The following is a 14791-nucleotide window of genomic DNA, read 5'->3' on the forward strand; positions in this document are numbered from 1 at the left end:
CCAAAGAAACAAATTTATCAATGAAATTATTTTTAATTCTGTACATAAAAGATTATGATACAGTAATTCATATTTCATTGAGAGAGAGAGAGAGAGAGAGAGAGAGAGAGAGAGAGAGAGAGAGAGAGAGAGAGAGAGAGGTGAGAGTAGAGTACAGCACAGTGTGTACTGGGGCACAGACTAGACTAAGTCTTGACTAAGTCTTGACAAGCTGGTGATGAGAGAGTATACAGTATCCTTGAGTTGCTTATGTATGAAATTCGGATTTTAATTATTTTTACAGTGATTTAAGATGAAACATCAACAGTGATAAGATATTCTCTTATGTACCACTCACGTGCCTTGTCCGAGTGCCTGTATTACTATTTTGATCTCCTATCACAGTAATATGCATAAAAAAAGATCGTCCCATATTTGTAATGTTTACGTTTTGAGAATCAGCTGACTGAAGCTGCTCACTACTAACGAAAGAATTAGGAAAATCATTTTTAGTTGCTAAAAGAAACAAATTTATCAATGAAATTATTTTTAATTCTGTACATAAAAGTTTATGATACAGTAATTCATATTTCATTGAGAGAGAGAGAGAGAGAGAGAGAGAGAGAGAGAGAGAGAGAGAGAGAGAGAGAGAGAGAGAGAGAGAGAGAGAGAGAGAGAGAGAGAGATGGTGTGTACTGTACAGCACAGTAGCTTGGGACGAGACTGTATACAGTATCCTTGAGTTGCTTACGTATGAAATTCGGATTTTAATTATTTTACAGTGATTTAAGATGAAACATCAACAGTGATAAGATATTCTCTTATGTACCACTCACGTGCCTTGTCCGAGTGCCTGTGGGTATATCACGAAGCTTCCAGTCCTTGCGCATCGGTCTGCGCAAGCCGTTCTTCTCCGCGTAACATGATGAAACATCGCTGTTTTCCGCAATATGGCTGCCGATATGGCGGTACTTTTTCATTTTAATTTTTCGATGAATATTTCTGAAAAATCCATAATGCAGTGAAGCATCTTTTTGTTTAATTTCATTTTGTACTGAATTATATGTCATAATGCAATGAACCAACAGTACTAGCAGATATTAATAATTATTAATGGAATTAATGAAATATTTGGGTCTTCATATATCGCGACTATTTTGAAATTTCGGAAAATCCGCTATATATTTCCTCTTATAATATACATACGTAATGGAAAAAATCCGCGAAGTCGTGAATCCGCGATAGTCGAACCGCGAAGTAGCGAGGGTTCACTGTATAACAAATTGTAAAACGATCAAAGCAACACAGAGAAAATATTATCACAAAATGATGCATGAATTAAATAACGCTTGGACGTAAAAAAATAATTTTTTTTAAAATTCACCATAAATCAAAATATTGTGCTAGAGACTTCCCGTTTGTTGAAAAATGAAGCTAATTGATTGAATATTACTAGACTGTAAGTGTTTTAGCTTACAATTGCAGTTTTCAACCATTTCGGTCGAGTTAAAGTTGACCGAAAGTAGAATTTTTTCTATTTATCGTGATTTATATGAAAATATTTCAAAACTGATAAAAGCTACAACCATGAGTTATTTTCTGTTGTATTGTACATGAAATTGCGCACATTGTCATATATAAAACTTTATGTAACGACTAATATAAAACGGTGCAAACATTACGACAACGTGTGAAAAGAATTTCTGAGATGTTCGGCCGAGTTACTGCGGACGTAAGGAAAATGTTTTTTCAAAAATTCACCATAAATCGAAATATTGTGCTAGAGACTTCCAATTTATTGCAAAATGAAGGTAAATGATTGAATATTACTAGAATGTAAGAGTTTTAGCTTACAATTGCGTTTTTTCGACCATTTCGGTCGAGTTAAAGTTGACGAAGGTTGAAATTTTGGCAGCTATCGTGATTTTTGTGAAAATATTTCAAAACTGATAAAAGCTACAACCATGAGCTATTTTCCGTTGTATTCTGCATGAAATTGCGGACATTTTCATATATAAAAGTTTATGTAACGACTAACGTAAAACGATGCAAACATTATGACAACGTGACGAAAGAATTTCGAGATGTTCGGCCGAGTTACGCAGCGCGAGCGTAAGGAAAATTTTTTTTTTTTTTTTTTTTTTTTTTTTTCAGAAATTCACCATAAATCGAAATATTGTGCTAGAGACTTCCAGTTTGTTGCAAAATGAAGGTACATGATTGAATATTAATAGAATGTAAGAGTTTTAGCTTATAATTGCGTTTTTACCATTTTGGTCGAGTTAAAGTTGACCGAAGGTTGAAATTTTGGCAGTTATCGTGATTTATATGAAAATATTTCAACACTGATAAAAGCTACAACCATGAGTTATTTTCTGTTGTATTCTACATGAAATTGCGCACATTTCCATATATAAAACTTTACGTAACGACTAATATAAAGCGGTGCAAACATTACGACAACGTGAAAAGAATTTCTGGTGCGGACGTGGAAAAAGTTTTTTTAAATTCACCATAAATCGAAATATTGTGCCAGAGACTTCCAATTTGTTGCAAAATGAAGGTAAATGATTGAATATTCCTGGAATGTAAGAGTTTTAGCTTACAATTGCGATTTTTTACCATTTAGTCAGTCAAAGTTGACCGAAGGTTGAAATTTTGGCAGTTATCGTGGTTTATATGAAAATATTTCCAAACTGATAAAAGCTACAACCATAGGTTGTATGTTGCTGTATTTTACATGAAATTGCGCATTTTCATATATAAAACTTTATGTAATGGCTAATACAAAACAGTGCAAAACTTACGACAAAATGACGAAAGAATTTCTGAAATTTTTCGGCCGAGTTACAGCGAGCGTAAGGAAAAAGTTTTTTTAAATTCACCATAAATCGAAATATTGTGCTAGAGACTTCCAATTTGTTGCAAAATGAAGGTAAATGATTGAATATTACTGGAATGTAAGAGTTTTAGCTTACAATTGCGTTTTTTCGACCATTTTGGTCGAGTCAAAGTTGACGAAGGTTGAAATCTTTTGTAGTCGGCGTGCGATGCGTCCCACTCGGCACCCAACAGACAATTTTTAGTCGACGTGTGATCGTCCAGTCGGCGTTTAAGGGTTAATGCTCGTCAGATATCGTAATTACCGCCAAAAAGAGTAGTAGTTGGATGTAGCACCAGAACAGAACTTCAGTATTGTGTTTGCTGGCCATGCTTATAGATGTTTTAGAAATTTTTGAGCATTTGAAATCTGGGGATGATTGGAAACTTCATAGCATTTGAATGCTAAGAAAGTCAAAATATTCTTTTTGAAGGTTGCAGTTTGTCCCCTTTGTGCTTCTGCCTAAATGCCCCTGTGCTTGACTTTTTAGCGTAGCTTTCATAATTCATTTATTCTGAAGGGGTCTGACTTGCTCAGGCAAACAGGAGATTACATTGTTAGGTTTGATCTTGTAAATAAAATTCTAATGCATATTATTTTGGGGTGAACTCTTCCAATTTACATAGCCATGCTTTGTGGCTTGCTATTCTGGAGGTTATTTCAGATATAACATCCACTATTATAAGAAAATACTTGCACACAGTTAAAGAGATTCCATTGAAACTTGGTACAGTGGTAGGCCATGATGCATTTATTTGTTTACACTTTTATGTGGTTAGTTAATATATTGGACCTCACAGAATGAATTACAACTTGAGGAAGAAATGATTGTCTAAACTCTTATAAGGTTGGTTGATATATTAGATCTTACTGAGCAAATGACAACTAAGGTTAGTTGATATATTAGAACTTACTGAGTGAATTACAACTTGTTAAGAAAGTAACGATTGTCCATTAAACTGAAAGTGTTGACATTTAGCAAGAATTCTTTCAGGGATGCTTCCAAAACTTGATCTTTGTTGTCAATTGAAAACAGGACAAATGTTTGATTGCAAGTGTTTGCTTTCTCTGCATTCTGGAATTAGATTGTAAGGATTTTTCATTCAGATGAGCTAAACCAATTCAATTACAGGATATTACTCTGATGTGGTGGTTTTTATGGTGGTGTCTAAAAATGAAGAACACTGCAGTCTAATGATGGGTTTGGTATGTTTTGGTTTTATACTGTTAGAGTCATCATAACACTAAGCTTACCATGTACTCAACAATGATAGGTTAAGGAATAGCAAAAAAGTAAATTACAGAATGGATGTATTTGATTTGCCTTATCAACTTCATTTTCTTTAATATCTACTTGGATAGGTATCCTTCATGTTTCAACATTTGTACTAGCTTCATGTGATTTTGGGACCAAACTCTTAATCTGTTGTACAGTATAACAAAATTATTATGATAGTTTGCAGGGCTTTTGAGGCCAGTTTTCGTCACTGAAAATATCAGTAGTGGTTTGTTTTTAATAATCTTACCTGGAGACCATGTTTCCAACTGTTCTACTAAGAAAACTGAAGCATTGGGAAAAAAATATTGATTTAGAAAAATTATATTGCAGCAGCAGCCAAACCATGTGATGATTTGTAGCTGGCATTATCAGTTAGGTTTTAAGGGTTTTTTCTTCATAAATTATACTATTATGTTTAGGGATATATAAATAATTTTTGGATAGATAGTCTCAGTGTGTATAAATTTGTACATTACACATTAAAAATGGGGAGAGGGGGATAGGACTAGATGGACTGTTACTTTAATTTGCTTTAAAATTGTTAGTTTTAGTTTGGCAAGGTGGTGATTATTGTTTATAAAAATATCTTAGAGTCTGTTGCCTGATTTTCTTTTATTGCACTTCAGTCATAGGGAAATATAGACCATCCTGTACAGATTTGCTCGGAGGGAGATCTTGGCTTTTCTGTCTATAATGTTTACTCTGTCATCAAAGTTCCTCTGACATAGTTTGTCATTTCATTCAAAATTTGCATAAAGGCAAACTGTTATGAGTAGAAGTGTAAGAAGATTGGAGATTGTCCATCTGTCTGTCCGTCAGTTTATTTGTCACACTTGTCATTGCAATTTCTGCCTGGTTTAAGGGATTTCAATCACTCTGTGTACAAATGAAGACCATCATTCATACCTGTGCATGAATTGAGGTGTTTGTCCATCAGTGTTTGCCATTGAAATGATAACCATTCTTTTTCCTTGCAACTTCTACAGGGTTGAAGGGAACAAAAGTAGACCATAACACATAGGTTTGCATGAAGGGAAATAGTTTTTGGCTGTTTTCATTGTTGAGAATGCTTTTTGAGGGAAATTGGTTGGAGACTAGTATGGGATGTCATCATCATTCAGAATGATTTTTGGGGGGTATTGGTGGGGGACCAGTATGGGACATGGATTGGGTTAGCAACACACACTCAGAGTGCTTGTAATATAATAGTGTCCTTTGTTCTTTTGGCAGGTCCACCAGGAACTTTCAAGATCACCCCACAAGTAAACAGTCTGATGGGAGGTGGCGCAAAACCAGTAAAAAGACTTCAGAAAGGTCCCCAACAACAAACAGGAAACAATAAGCAAATAGGAAAGCAGCAATTTGGAAACAATCAGCAATTTGGAAACAATAAGCAAGCAGGAAGACAACTAGTGGGAAACAATAAGCAAGCAGGAAAACCGCAAGTTCAAATTAATAAAGCAGCTAACAATAATCAGACAATCACCAATAAGCAAACCATGAACAAACAGATACCGAACAATAACCAGAAAGGCAACAATAAACAAATTATAAACAGTAAGTTCATGGTTACTCGTCTTGTGTTTTTATTAGTTGATTTTAAGAACAAATTGCAGGAATTGAACTGGACGAAAATAATACAGTGTTAAGAATGGTGGACATTTTTTGTTATCAAATATCGTTAGTTTAGTATGTGTCAGATGTGTGTGAATGCAGCAGAATACAGGAATCCAATCTTTATAGCAACTTTTGAGTTACACTTCATAGTTAGTGACACTAAGATGGAAATGGAAATAACGGTTTAGAAATGCTTCAGTAACATAAAGTCAAAATTGATAATGTTCATTTTGCCCTTATTCCAGTAGTTTATTGTTAGTTATTTAAGGTATTGGATGTTATTTTTACTTGCTCCAACAATGGTACAAAATGGATAAACCATTGGTAACAGTAGGTTTGTTCATTGAAGCTTGGTGCCAAGGTATTAAATGAGTGGCATGGGAGTGAAGGAGTGGGGTTCCCACCCTCTAAATTGATTATGAGCATCAGTTTTTCTTTGGCTATTCTGTTATATAGGCATCTTTGCTGCTGCTGGACTTCACTCATGTATATTGTTGTTGGCATGATTTCATATTTCTGACCTTTTGTTAATGATTTTGCTTTGTCATGCATTAATGGGTTTGACTGTAGTATGAATGATGATGCCTGATGCTACAGCCGTGAGGTTATTTGATCAATTAAAATGTTCAGGGTGTAACAAGGTGTGTTGGGTGTCAAATGTCACCTGTGATTGGTGACTTTTTAAATTTTTATTCCATCAGTGAATTTCATAGACTTCTTTTAGGAGTACTGTTGGTGTCTTCTGATAGCAAAAACCTTTCCATTTGACCCTCCTTCGGAGACAGTCTTCTGTTTCCACAGCTGGGAAGGTTTCAGCCTGTTCATCTTATACTTGGTTCAAGGGGCGTTACAGTCAAGCAGGATTATGACTGGCCTGGAAGCTCTCAGGAAGTGATGTTGGATGGTGCTATGGCTGTCCCTGGTACTCCAACAGTCCTTTCTTCCCGCCACTCCTGCTGTGCTGATATATCTGGGACAACCTGATGAGATGAAATAGTTACTGTAGGCTTCTTGGCCTTCCCTTGGATTAATAGTGCCCCATCCCTTGTTGCATAGCTGAAGCATCTTGTCTGTCTCAACAGGTGCTTCTGCTTCAGTAGTAATCTCATTTTAGACACTGTTGCTAACGTTCTTGCTGCTACTGTATTACTACTCTGGCAGCTCTTGCTGGACCTTTGTCCCTTACAGGTTGCTTGCCTTGACTTCATTGTTGGTGGGTCTGGGAGAGGTTGAAAAGGACAATGCTTGTAAAAAGTCAAAGGAGCCCAAGTGTGTTTTGCCGCCACATGCGCACTTGAGTCCATTACAAGTAGGGTCACGCTCCTTTGATCAGTACCGTCCTGCAATGTCCACAGTCCGTCCAGCACTGCATTGCATGGGAAGGGTAGAGTATTTTTCTGCTCTCATAATTTGGTTAGAGAAATTCATCCTTGGTTGTTCTGTTACTTGTTCTTGGTCTGAGGTTAGAGAAGGGTTTCCTGCTCAGTCTCTTTGGACACTGGACACCCTTGGATTGTTACTTGGTATCTGGAACTCATTCCAGGAATTCGTCATGGTCTGTCAAGCAGGTGCAAGATTTGGCTGATGTGTCCTCTCCATGTGTTACAGGTAGGGTCCTTCTCTTGAGGTGGCAGATCCTGAAGGGTCCATGGGTCCCTTGCCTATGGAACCCATACAGGTTAAGTTGGGAGGCATTTCCAAGATGTCATAATAGGCCATGAGGCCTGGGGAACTGACCAGATGTTCCATAGCACCTTGAGACCTCCACAGAGTGCGCCTTACTTTTTTGGCCCAGAACTTCACCATCATTTCTACTGCCCAGTTCTCTGCTCTTGTGGGGCATACTGGAGGCGGACTCTCATATCTCCAGATCAAGGACCTCCCTTGAATAACACTGAGAATGGTTTTGTTTGGAGGGGGATTTTCTTGGATGCCATGGCTTCATTTTAAGTGTCATCGGGGTTAGACCCTTGAGGAAGATAATGCAAAGTTGAGAAGGCTATCAGTTTTGAGAGGACAACCTTCCTGTCACACCAACCCACCAACCTTTGGGCGAATCTGGTTTTTAGATGCCTTTACATCTTGGACTATAGTATTGTAGTAGCTTATCAGCTCAGTTTTCAGGAGCAGGTTGCATTGCTGGAGAGGCTCTTCAAGTTTTGGAGAATACCAGTGATTGATCTGTGTGCCTGCTAGTTAAACAGGAAGCTCTTGTTTTCTGCTTTCATATTGCTGAACCATGGGTTGCGCTGAAGGATGCCTTTCAACATCCATGGGACTACATCTACGTCTATAACTGTTCCCCGTTCAGCCATCTGCTGGACCTTCCGGTTGAGGCTTGGAGAAAAATTCCTGTGACCCATGTTTCTGAGGTATGACTAGTCCTTTTTGGTGGATGCTATCCAGCAACAACTCATGAAAGTTTTTTTTTTTTTTTCCACACTCAAGATGTATGTTACTTACTATCCATATCCATAAGTTCCAAGCAGTTGTTTGTCAGGGGAAGTGAGTTGTTTTCTGTTTTTTGTGTTGAGATGTATGTTACTTACTATCCATATCCATAAATTCCAAGCAGTTGTTTGTCAGGGGAAGTGAGTTATCTTCTGTTTTTTGTGTTGAGATGTATGTTACTTACTATCCATATCCATAAGTTCCAAGCAGTTGTTTGTCAGGGGAAGTGAGTTATCTTCTGTTTTTTGTGTTGTTAGTGTGTATCTCCACTGGAGCCATTTTTCAGCAGAATGTCGGCTTCTTAGACTACCTTAGCCATGAGAAGCTTCTCTCCATATCTGCAGTATAGGAGCTTCACCTTGCTTTTTCCTAGGTGTTCCTACTGAAGGGCATGACTTCTCTTCCTCAGCTGAGATCTTAATCATGAGGGGCATAGAGCAGTCTTGCCCGCCCCATGAACTCAGTTCTGTGGATTGTGATGAGATTTATGCTCTTTAGTCTCAACCAGGCACCATTTAAGTTCTTGAGGAAAGCTACAGATGGGAACATTACACTTGAGCCTATCATCCTGTTAGCCTTAGTCTGAAAGAAGAGGAGTATGCCTGACAAGAAATTTCATAGCTTTTCATTCCCCTCTCTGTGTCTTTATCCTGATGAGATGCAGTAGTAGCCATTTAGTTTTGCAATACTTCATGCACAGGACTCAGCATCTTAGCCCCAAATATCGGCTGTTTGTTAGTACCAGCCAGCATAAAAGGGAGATGTTCAAGAAGAATCTCGTGGCCTGAGGAATTCTTCCAGTGGATTTATGAATCATTGAGTGAGAGGACTCATCCATACCATAGTCAAAGGGTCACAAAATTGGGAATATTGTACTGTCCTTGGGTTTCAAGTATTGGCGGCAGTTGTGTGGCATTGTCAGACCACCTTTACCTTCTCTCACCTCAGGGACCCAAAATTTCTAGTGGGCAAGGCTACAGGAGAGCCAAACTTTGGGACAGGACCCATTCAGTCTTGACATTGGGAAGCTCACATCTTCAGGTTGGAACAACAACAGTCTGTGTTCTTCAGACAAATACCTGGCACTCAAGGGGTGAGCCACATTTGAAAGACAGTGTGTATCATGATAGGAGTAAATTCAGGATAATTTACATTTAACCCAGATCTACAAAAGCTAGGTCTTGTGTGATAATCCCACCTCTAACCAAGCCAACATGTGCCCCTATTGCTAGAGGAAAAGGTGATGGAAGTCAGTCGAGTGAGTATATGGGTCCCCATTCCACGTAACTTAGTGTTTACTGATTTCTTTTATACCAGGCTTCAGTGACTGCACCAGCTTTTGCCAGAGGGTTATTCATACAAGATTTCATGTATGTATATCAAGTAAATGCAAATTGTCCTGAATTTGCAATCTGTATTTTATTTATTTGGCAGTAAGATTTAAGTAAAATTTTTTTTTTACTGAATGGTAGATATATAGATCATGGATTATCTGCACTTAACTGTTTTTAATTTCAGTTGGTTTTAATTTCAGTTCAGACTAAGAAGAAAGCAATGCCACAGCAGCAGAGTGGTATTATGAAATGGCCAGCTAACATGCAGATGGGTTATGGAGTCTCAAAGAATTACAGTTTTGGAGTTCCTGCTGGTGGTGTAGGTCTACTGCAGGGTAAGTATAAGACAATCATGACTGTTTTTTTTTTATACAGATTCTTAAATTGATTATGAGAGTTTTCAAGTTATGTTGCTTTAGGCAAAAAAATCCAGGGTGATCAGCTTTGTGCAAGAGTAAAATGTCTGACAGTTAATAATGCAAAGAAGAATCATTAGTTTCTTAAAAAAAATGATGACATTATTTGTGTAAACCCATTATTAATATATTGCCTGATTTTTAGGGTTGTAAAATCTCAGTCACTCCCAAGCTTATGATTTCAAAATAAAATTATCCCGTTACTAATGCTCAGAATTGAAAGAGATGCTTTCTGCACACTCACGTTCTGTGTGTTGGAAGAAACAAAGCTGATGTGAAGGTAAGAGAGGGGGCCATTAATTCTTTGGTTAATGGGCCTATCAAGTCCCCTTGGGATTAAAGTCTGAAGTTATAAGATAACGATCAGTCCCAGTTCAAGAATGTTTATGAGTAATTATTTTAGGTGAACCTTACCTACTGTTAAATCAGCTTATATCTCTTATGCCAATAGGCGAGTCAGCATTCAAACAAAAACATTATTGGCGAGTCAGCATTCAAACAAAAACATATCTCCTGCGCCGATAGGTGAGTCAACATTCAAACAAAAACTTATATCTCCTGCGCCAATAGGCGAGTCTGCATTCAAACAAAACTTACATCTCCTGCACCGATAGGTGAGTCAGCATTCAAAAAAAAAAAAAAAAAGATTGCTTCGCTGACCTGGATGACTGTTTAGTTCACCTGTTTCTCCACCAGGTGTGTTCGAATGTTGTAAGCTTTAGTCAGAATTCTCCTTGCTGACATTGCACATAGGCGGTTGTTGGTATTACGTGAAGTTTGGTTATTTTGCACCTGTTTACAGTATTGTAATTTCATTTTCCTTTGATGTCTTCCACCAGAAGCAAAACCAGTAACACCAGACTATGTAGGAATGGTTTTGTGTAAGCAGTAAAGTAGATCAACATTCCGTTTGTACTGGCTGCAGGGGTACAGTGTGTGATCTTGAAACTAGATGTGAGGAGTGTAGGTATTGGTCTGAGGATTTTATGCTTAATTACATCAGATATAGGAAAAGAAGGGAAGCTGATAGATTGCAAAAGCAATTAGTTAGGTCGGAACTTGAGCCTGTGAGTTCTTCCCTACCTAGGGTCCCTTCAACTGTAGCCATCCCTTCTCATGCTAGGCATTTTGGTAGTGCTTATATTGAGACTTCCTTTGTAACTCTGCCTTCTGCTCCCCTTTTTGTTCAGGAAAAGCGTATTGAGAAGTTACAAAAGACGTTAACCTTATTTTAAGTTCTAGTACAAGTTTAACCGAATTCGTGACAGGGAACTGTTCCAAATCCCTCCATAGTGTGCGATCATTTTCGCATTCCCGTTAGAAGGAAGGTGTTGGTGCCCTCTCCTGTATGTGGACTGCCGTGTGATAGTGGGACTTTGCGAAAGAGTCAGTTATCAGGGAACTGGGTCGGTTCTTGGGACAGTGTAATTCTATGCTCTCCAATACCTACTTCTCCCTATTCTTGGTCTGAATCTTGTTTAAAGCTTTCTCCTAAGGACTGCTTTGGCAAACGTAAATCATCACATAATATTTCGACCTCTCCGTCTTCAGTGGATATAATTGAATAGGTTTACACAGATAAGAGTGAGAAGGTAGATCTAGACATTGTTAGTGATAAAATGCCTGTAGTGAGTTGTCAAAACGCAGTTAAGTTGACTCACTCTGTAGTTACTTCTGTTTCATCTCTTGCTGCTTCTCAGTCTAAGTCTTCCTCAACTATTCCTCTCACTGCTGTTCACTCTTTACATGCTGTTTCTTCAGCTTTTGGTGAATCATCTTCCTCTGGCTTTGTTAGTATTTCTTCTTCTCATCAGACTATGGTTTCAGATTCTTTGGTCATTTCCAAGCTAGACGCTATTCCAGCTGCCGTACGTGCTAATGACTTGTCAGTTGGGAGCATTATGCAACCCATCAAGTCGCATATGGAGGAGATGGGTGGGGTAGGTGTAGCCCCTTCTTCTCCCTCCCCTCCCCTACGTTCCCCATTTTCTTTGACGTCTGGTAGCACTGCTTGTGCCTTGTCTTTGGCATTGCCTCCTTGTGTTGCCTCAGGGGAGCAGTGGCAAGCTAATATTCCCGCAGTTTCCTCTTCCTCTGCGTCAGATTTGCGTGGCGAGGAGTTGGCTCCTGTCGCCACATCGCCTCGTTTGGAGGAAGATGATCTGCATTTGAAAGAATCTTCGGGCTTTCAGTGTTTGATGGAGCGTTGCACAGCTCTTTATCCTCATTTGGTAGAGGACAAAGATTTGATAGAGACTAGATCTCTCTTATCAGTTAGGGCGCTTTTTTACAAAATTTTTCATATTTTAGCAAACAAAGCTTCATTCAAGGCAACCAGCTCTTGTCTCTGGGTTTTTGAAGCCACAGAGAGTGCTGCTGTTTACGAAAATACTTGCTGCCAGTGTGTAAACCTTCCTCGGTTGTTGACTCTGATTTCTTTGCTTGTCTGGATCTGATGAAGAGACGGGCTCTTGAGACGGGTAAGGTTCTTTATTCTAATGTAGAAGCAGAGGCTTTGTCCAGGTCCCTTTATTGGGAATTATAGAAGTCTTGTCTTTTGCTGAGCTTTCGCATAGTACTATTGCTACCTCTCCGTGCCAACTTAAGAATTTTTGGTGCCAGCGAGTATCAGAGCTTGGGAGGAGTCATTAGATTTTTTGTCTTCCCTGGACAAGGCTATTTCAGATGCAGCAGGTGAGTGTTCTTTTGCTTTCTCCAACTGTCTTGAAGAAGAGAGAATAATTGTGCTCGTTCCTTTCGTCGAAGGTCTCCTACTGAAAAACTAGCAGCGGTTTTAGTTTCTCTTTTTGATCGTTTTAATCCGTTACCATTTAAAGCAATAAGGGAGGATATTTCAGTACAAGAAAATAGAGAGTTGATCAGACAGTCTGTTGAGTCAAGCATGAAGACGCCTGCTCCTTCCCTTGCTTCTGGCCCTCCAGCTAAGTTTTGTACCTTCTCATCTCAGGAAGCGTCTTCAGCTGCTAAGACATTATGTAGCCCACTTCAGGCTTCAGTAAAACCAAGTCCACGAAGGCTTTTAGAAAGAAATGAAGTTTAATGCGCTCAGGCTCCAGTGGGAGGTCGATTGCAAGCCTTCTTGGAAGTGTAGAGAATTAGGAGCAGAACATTGGATGGTGAAGGTTCTAAGGGAAGGATATGTAATTCCTTTTCTGTCTCCTCTTCCTCCTCTGTCATCGTCCCCAATAGCTTTTCCTTCTTATCTTCAGTAGCGGGAAAAGTTTCTTATTCTTCTTATTCTCCAAGGAGATGGCGTCGGTGACCCTGGTAGTTGTGACGCCAGATAACCCACAATTAATCAATTAATTAATCTCCAAGAAGAGGCGGTAGCTTTGCTGGAGAAGAAGGTGATCGAGCGGGTGTCAGGAGACACACCTGGTTTTTACAACTCTTTTTCTGGTACCAAAGGCAAAGGCATCCGGCAGGTGGCGCCCAGTCTAGATGTATCGAAACTCAATGCCTTCATTCATCTATCCCATTTCTCCATGGAATCAGCCAGCACATTACTAGAGGCAATTTAGAAGAATGACTGGGTGATATCAGTGGACATGCAAGTGCGTATTTCCACATTCCGATAAACCCTTAGTCTAGTAAGTTCCTTCAATTTGTGTTTGCAGGTTACTTTGTTACGGCCTGTGTACGGCTCCTTAGGTTTTCATGAGAAATTTGGCGCCACTAGGAGGATGGTGTTACTTCTTGGGAATAAGGATGTGCTCTATTTAGACGACCGGTTGGTGTTGGCCAACTCTTTGGATGGAGTTGTGAGGGCCAGGGATCTGTTGCTTTGCCTGGCTCTCTCTGGGTGTAGTTATCAATTTTCAGAAGTCTGCACTAAGTCCAACTCATTCCATTCTCTATCTGGGGATGAGGATAGACTCACAATTTTCACAATCCACCTACAGTGCAAAACTGAATATCTACCCAGAGATGTCCAAGACCACAACAAGGGTCACAGAGGATGACCATCAAACAACTGCCGTGAAGTCGTCAAAACTGCCCCGTGACAGCAAACAGGAACATCTCCACGAAACACAGACGTTCACAGCAGAGTCGATGCGACAGCCAAACTGCTGCCCCAGAGGAATGCCTCCTCTCCATTCATGACTATGGTTGAGTCATCAACTCTCCTCGAACTCAAATGAAGTTCTCATCCACGAAAACTGTAGGGGCCAGCAGGTAACAACTACCTGCTGCTGAAGGAGTCATGCTGCTATGCTGTCTAGACCCTGACTTGATGATTACCCAAACTTGACTGTCGCTACCAAAGCAAAGACAACAGACATAAACTCTACGAACAAAAAATAAGCACCACCAGGAAAGGAGTGCACTCTCAACAAGGGAACAATCATTCCATAGACAAAACAAGCACTAAGCCTCACACAGCAAAGAGAGTAAGCGAGTTACAAGCATTCTCCTACAAGGTGGGTTTCGGTAAAGGAGATGTCATTTTATCATTTCTGCCTTTGTTCAGGGCAAAGAATAATGTTGAGGCTAAGTTCCTGCCGAGAACGGTAAAGATTCCGAATTTAACCTTTGGTGAGGTATGAAGAGTCTACTCTTTCCTTTGAGGGTTGTTAAAATCTATTTAGGTAGGTTAAAACCTCTGAGAGGCAAAGTTAATATTTTGGTTTGTGGGGTTAGGAAGCCTAACACTCCATTATCTTAGAATTTAATGTCCTCTTTTTGTTAAGCATTTGATAAAACTATCTAATGAAGTGTTATCTCCAAATCTTTTACCTTTATTGAAGGTAAATATTCATAGTGTGAGGGCAGTTGCTACATCTTTTAGATTTTTAAAAATTTGTCACTCGAG

At 39.2% G+C, this 14791-nt stretch overlaps 1 protein-coding gene across 4 annotated transcripts in view; it reads left to right on the forward strand.

Moving 5' to 3' along the window:
• The window catches only part of LOC136850105 (uncharacterized protein DDB_G0283357-like), a 45848-nt gene that overhangs the window by 9723 nt on the left and 21334 nt on the right, over positions 1–14791 (forward strand). For all 4 annotated transcript variants that reach the window (XM_067123650.1, XM_067123649.1, XM_067123652.1 and 1 more), the window contains exons 4-5: positions 5370–5696; positions 9742–9876. In XM_067123650.1, the coding sequence (XP_066979751.1) occupies positions 5370–5696; positions 9742–9876 (462 nt within the window). The remainder of the gene's footprint in view (positions 1–5369; positions 5697–9741; positions 9877–14791) is intronic.

Source organism: Macrobrachium rosenbergii, chromosome 21 (genome assembly GCF_040412425.1).
Source record: "Macrobrachium rosenbergii isolate ZJJX-2024 chromosome 21, ASM4041242v1, whole genome shotgun sequence".
In the NCBI taxonomy this organism is placed as follows: domain Eukaryota; kingdom Metazoa; phylum Arthropoda; class Malacostraca; order Decapoda; family Palaemonidae; genus Macrobrachium; species Macrobrachium rosenbergii.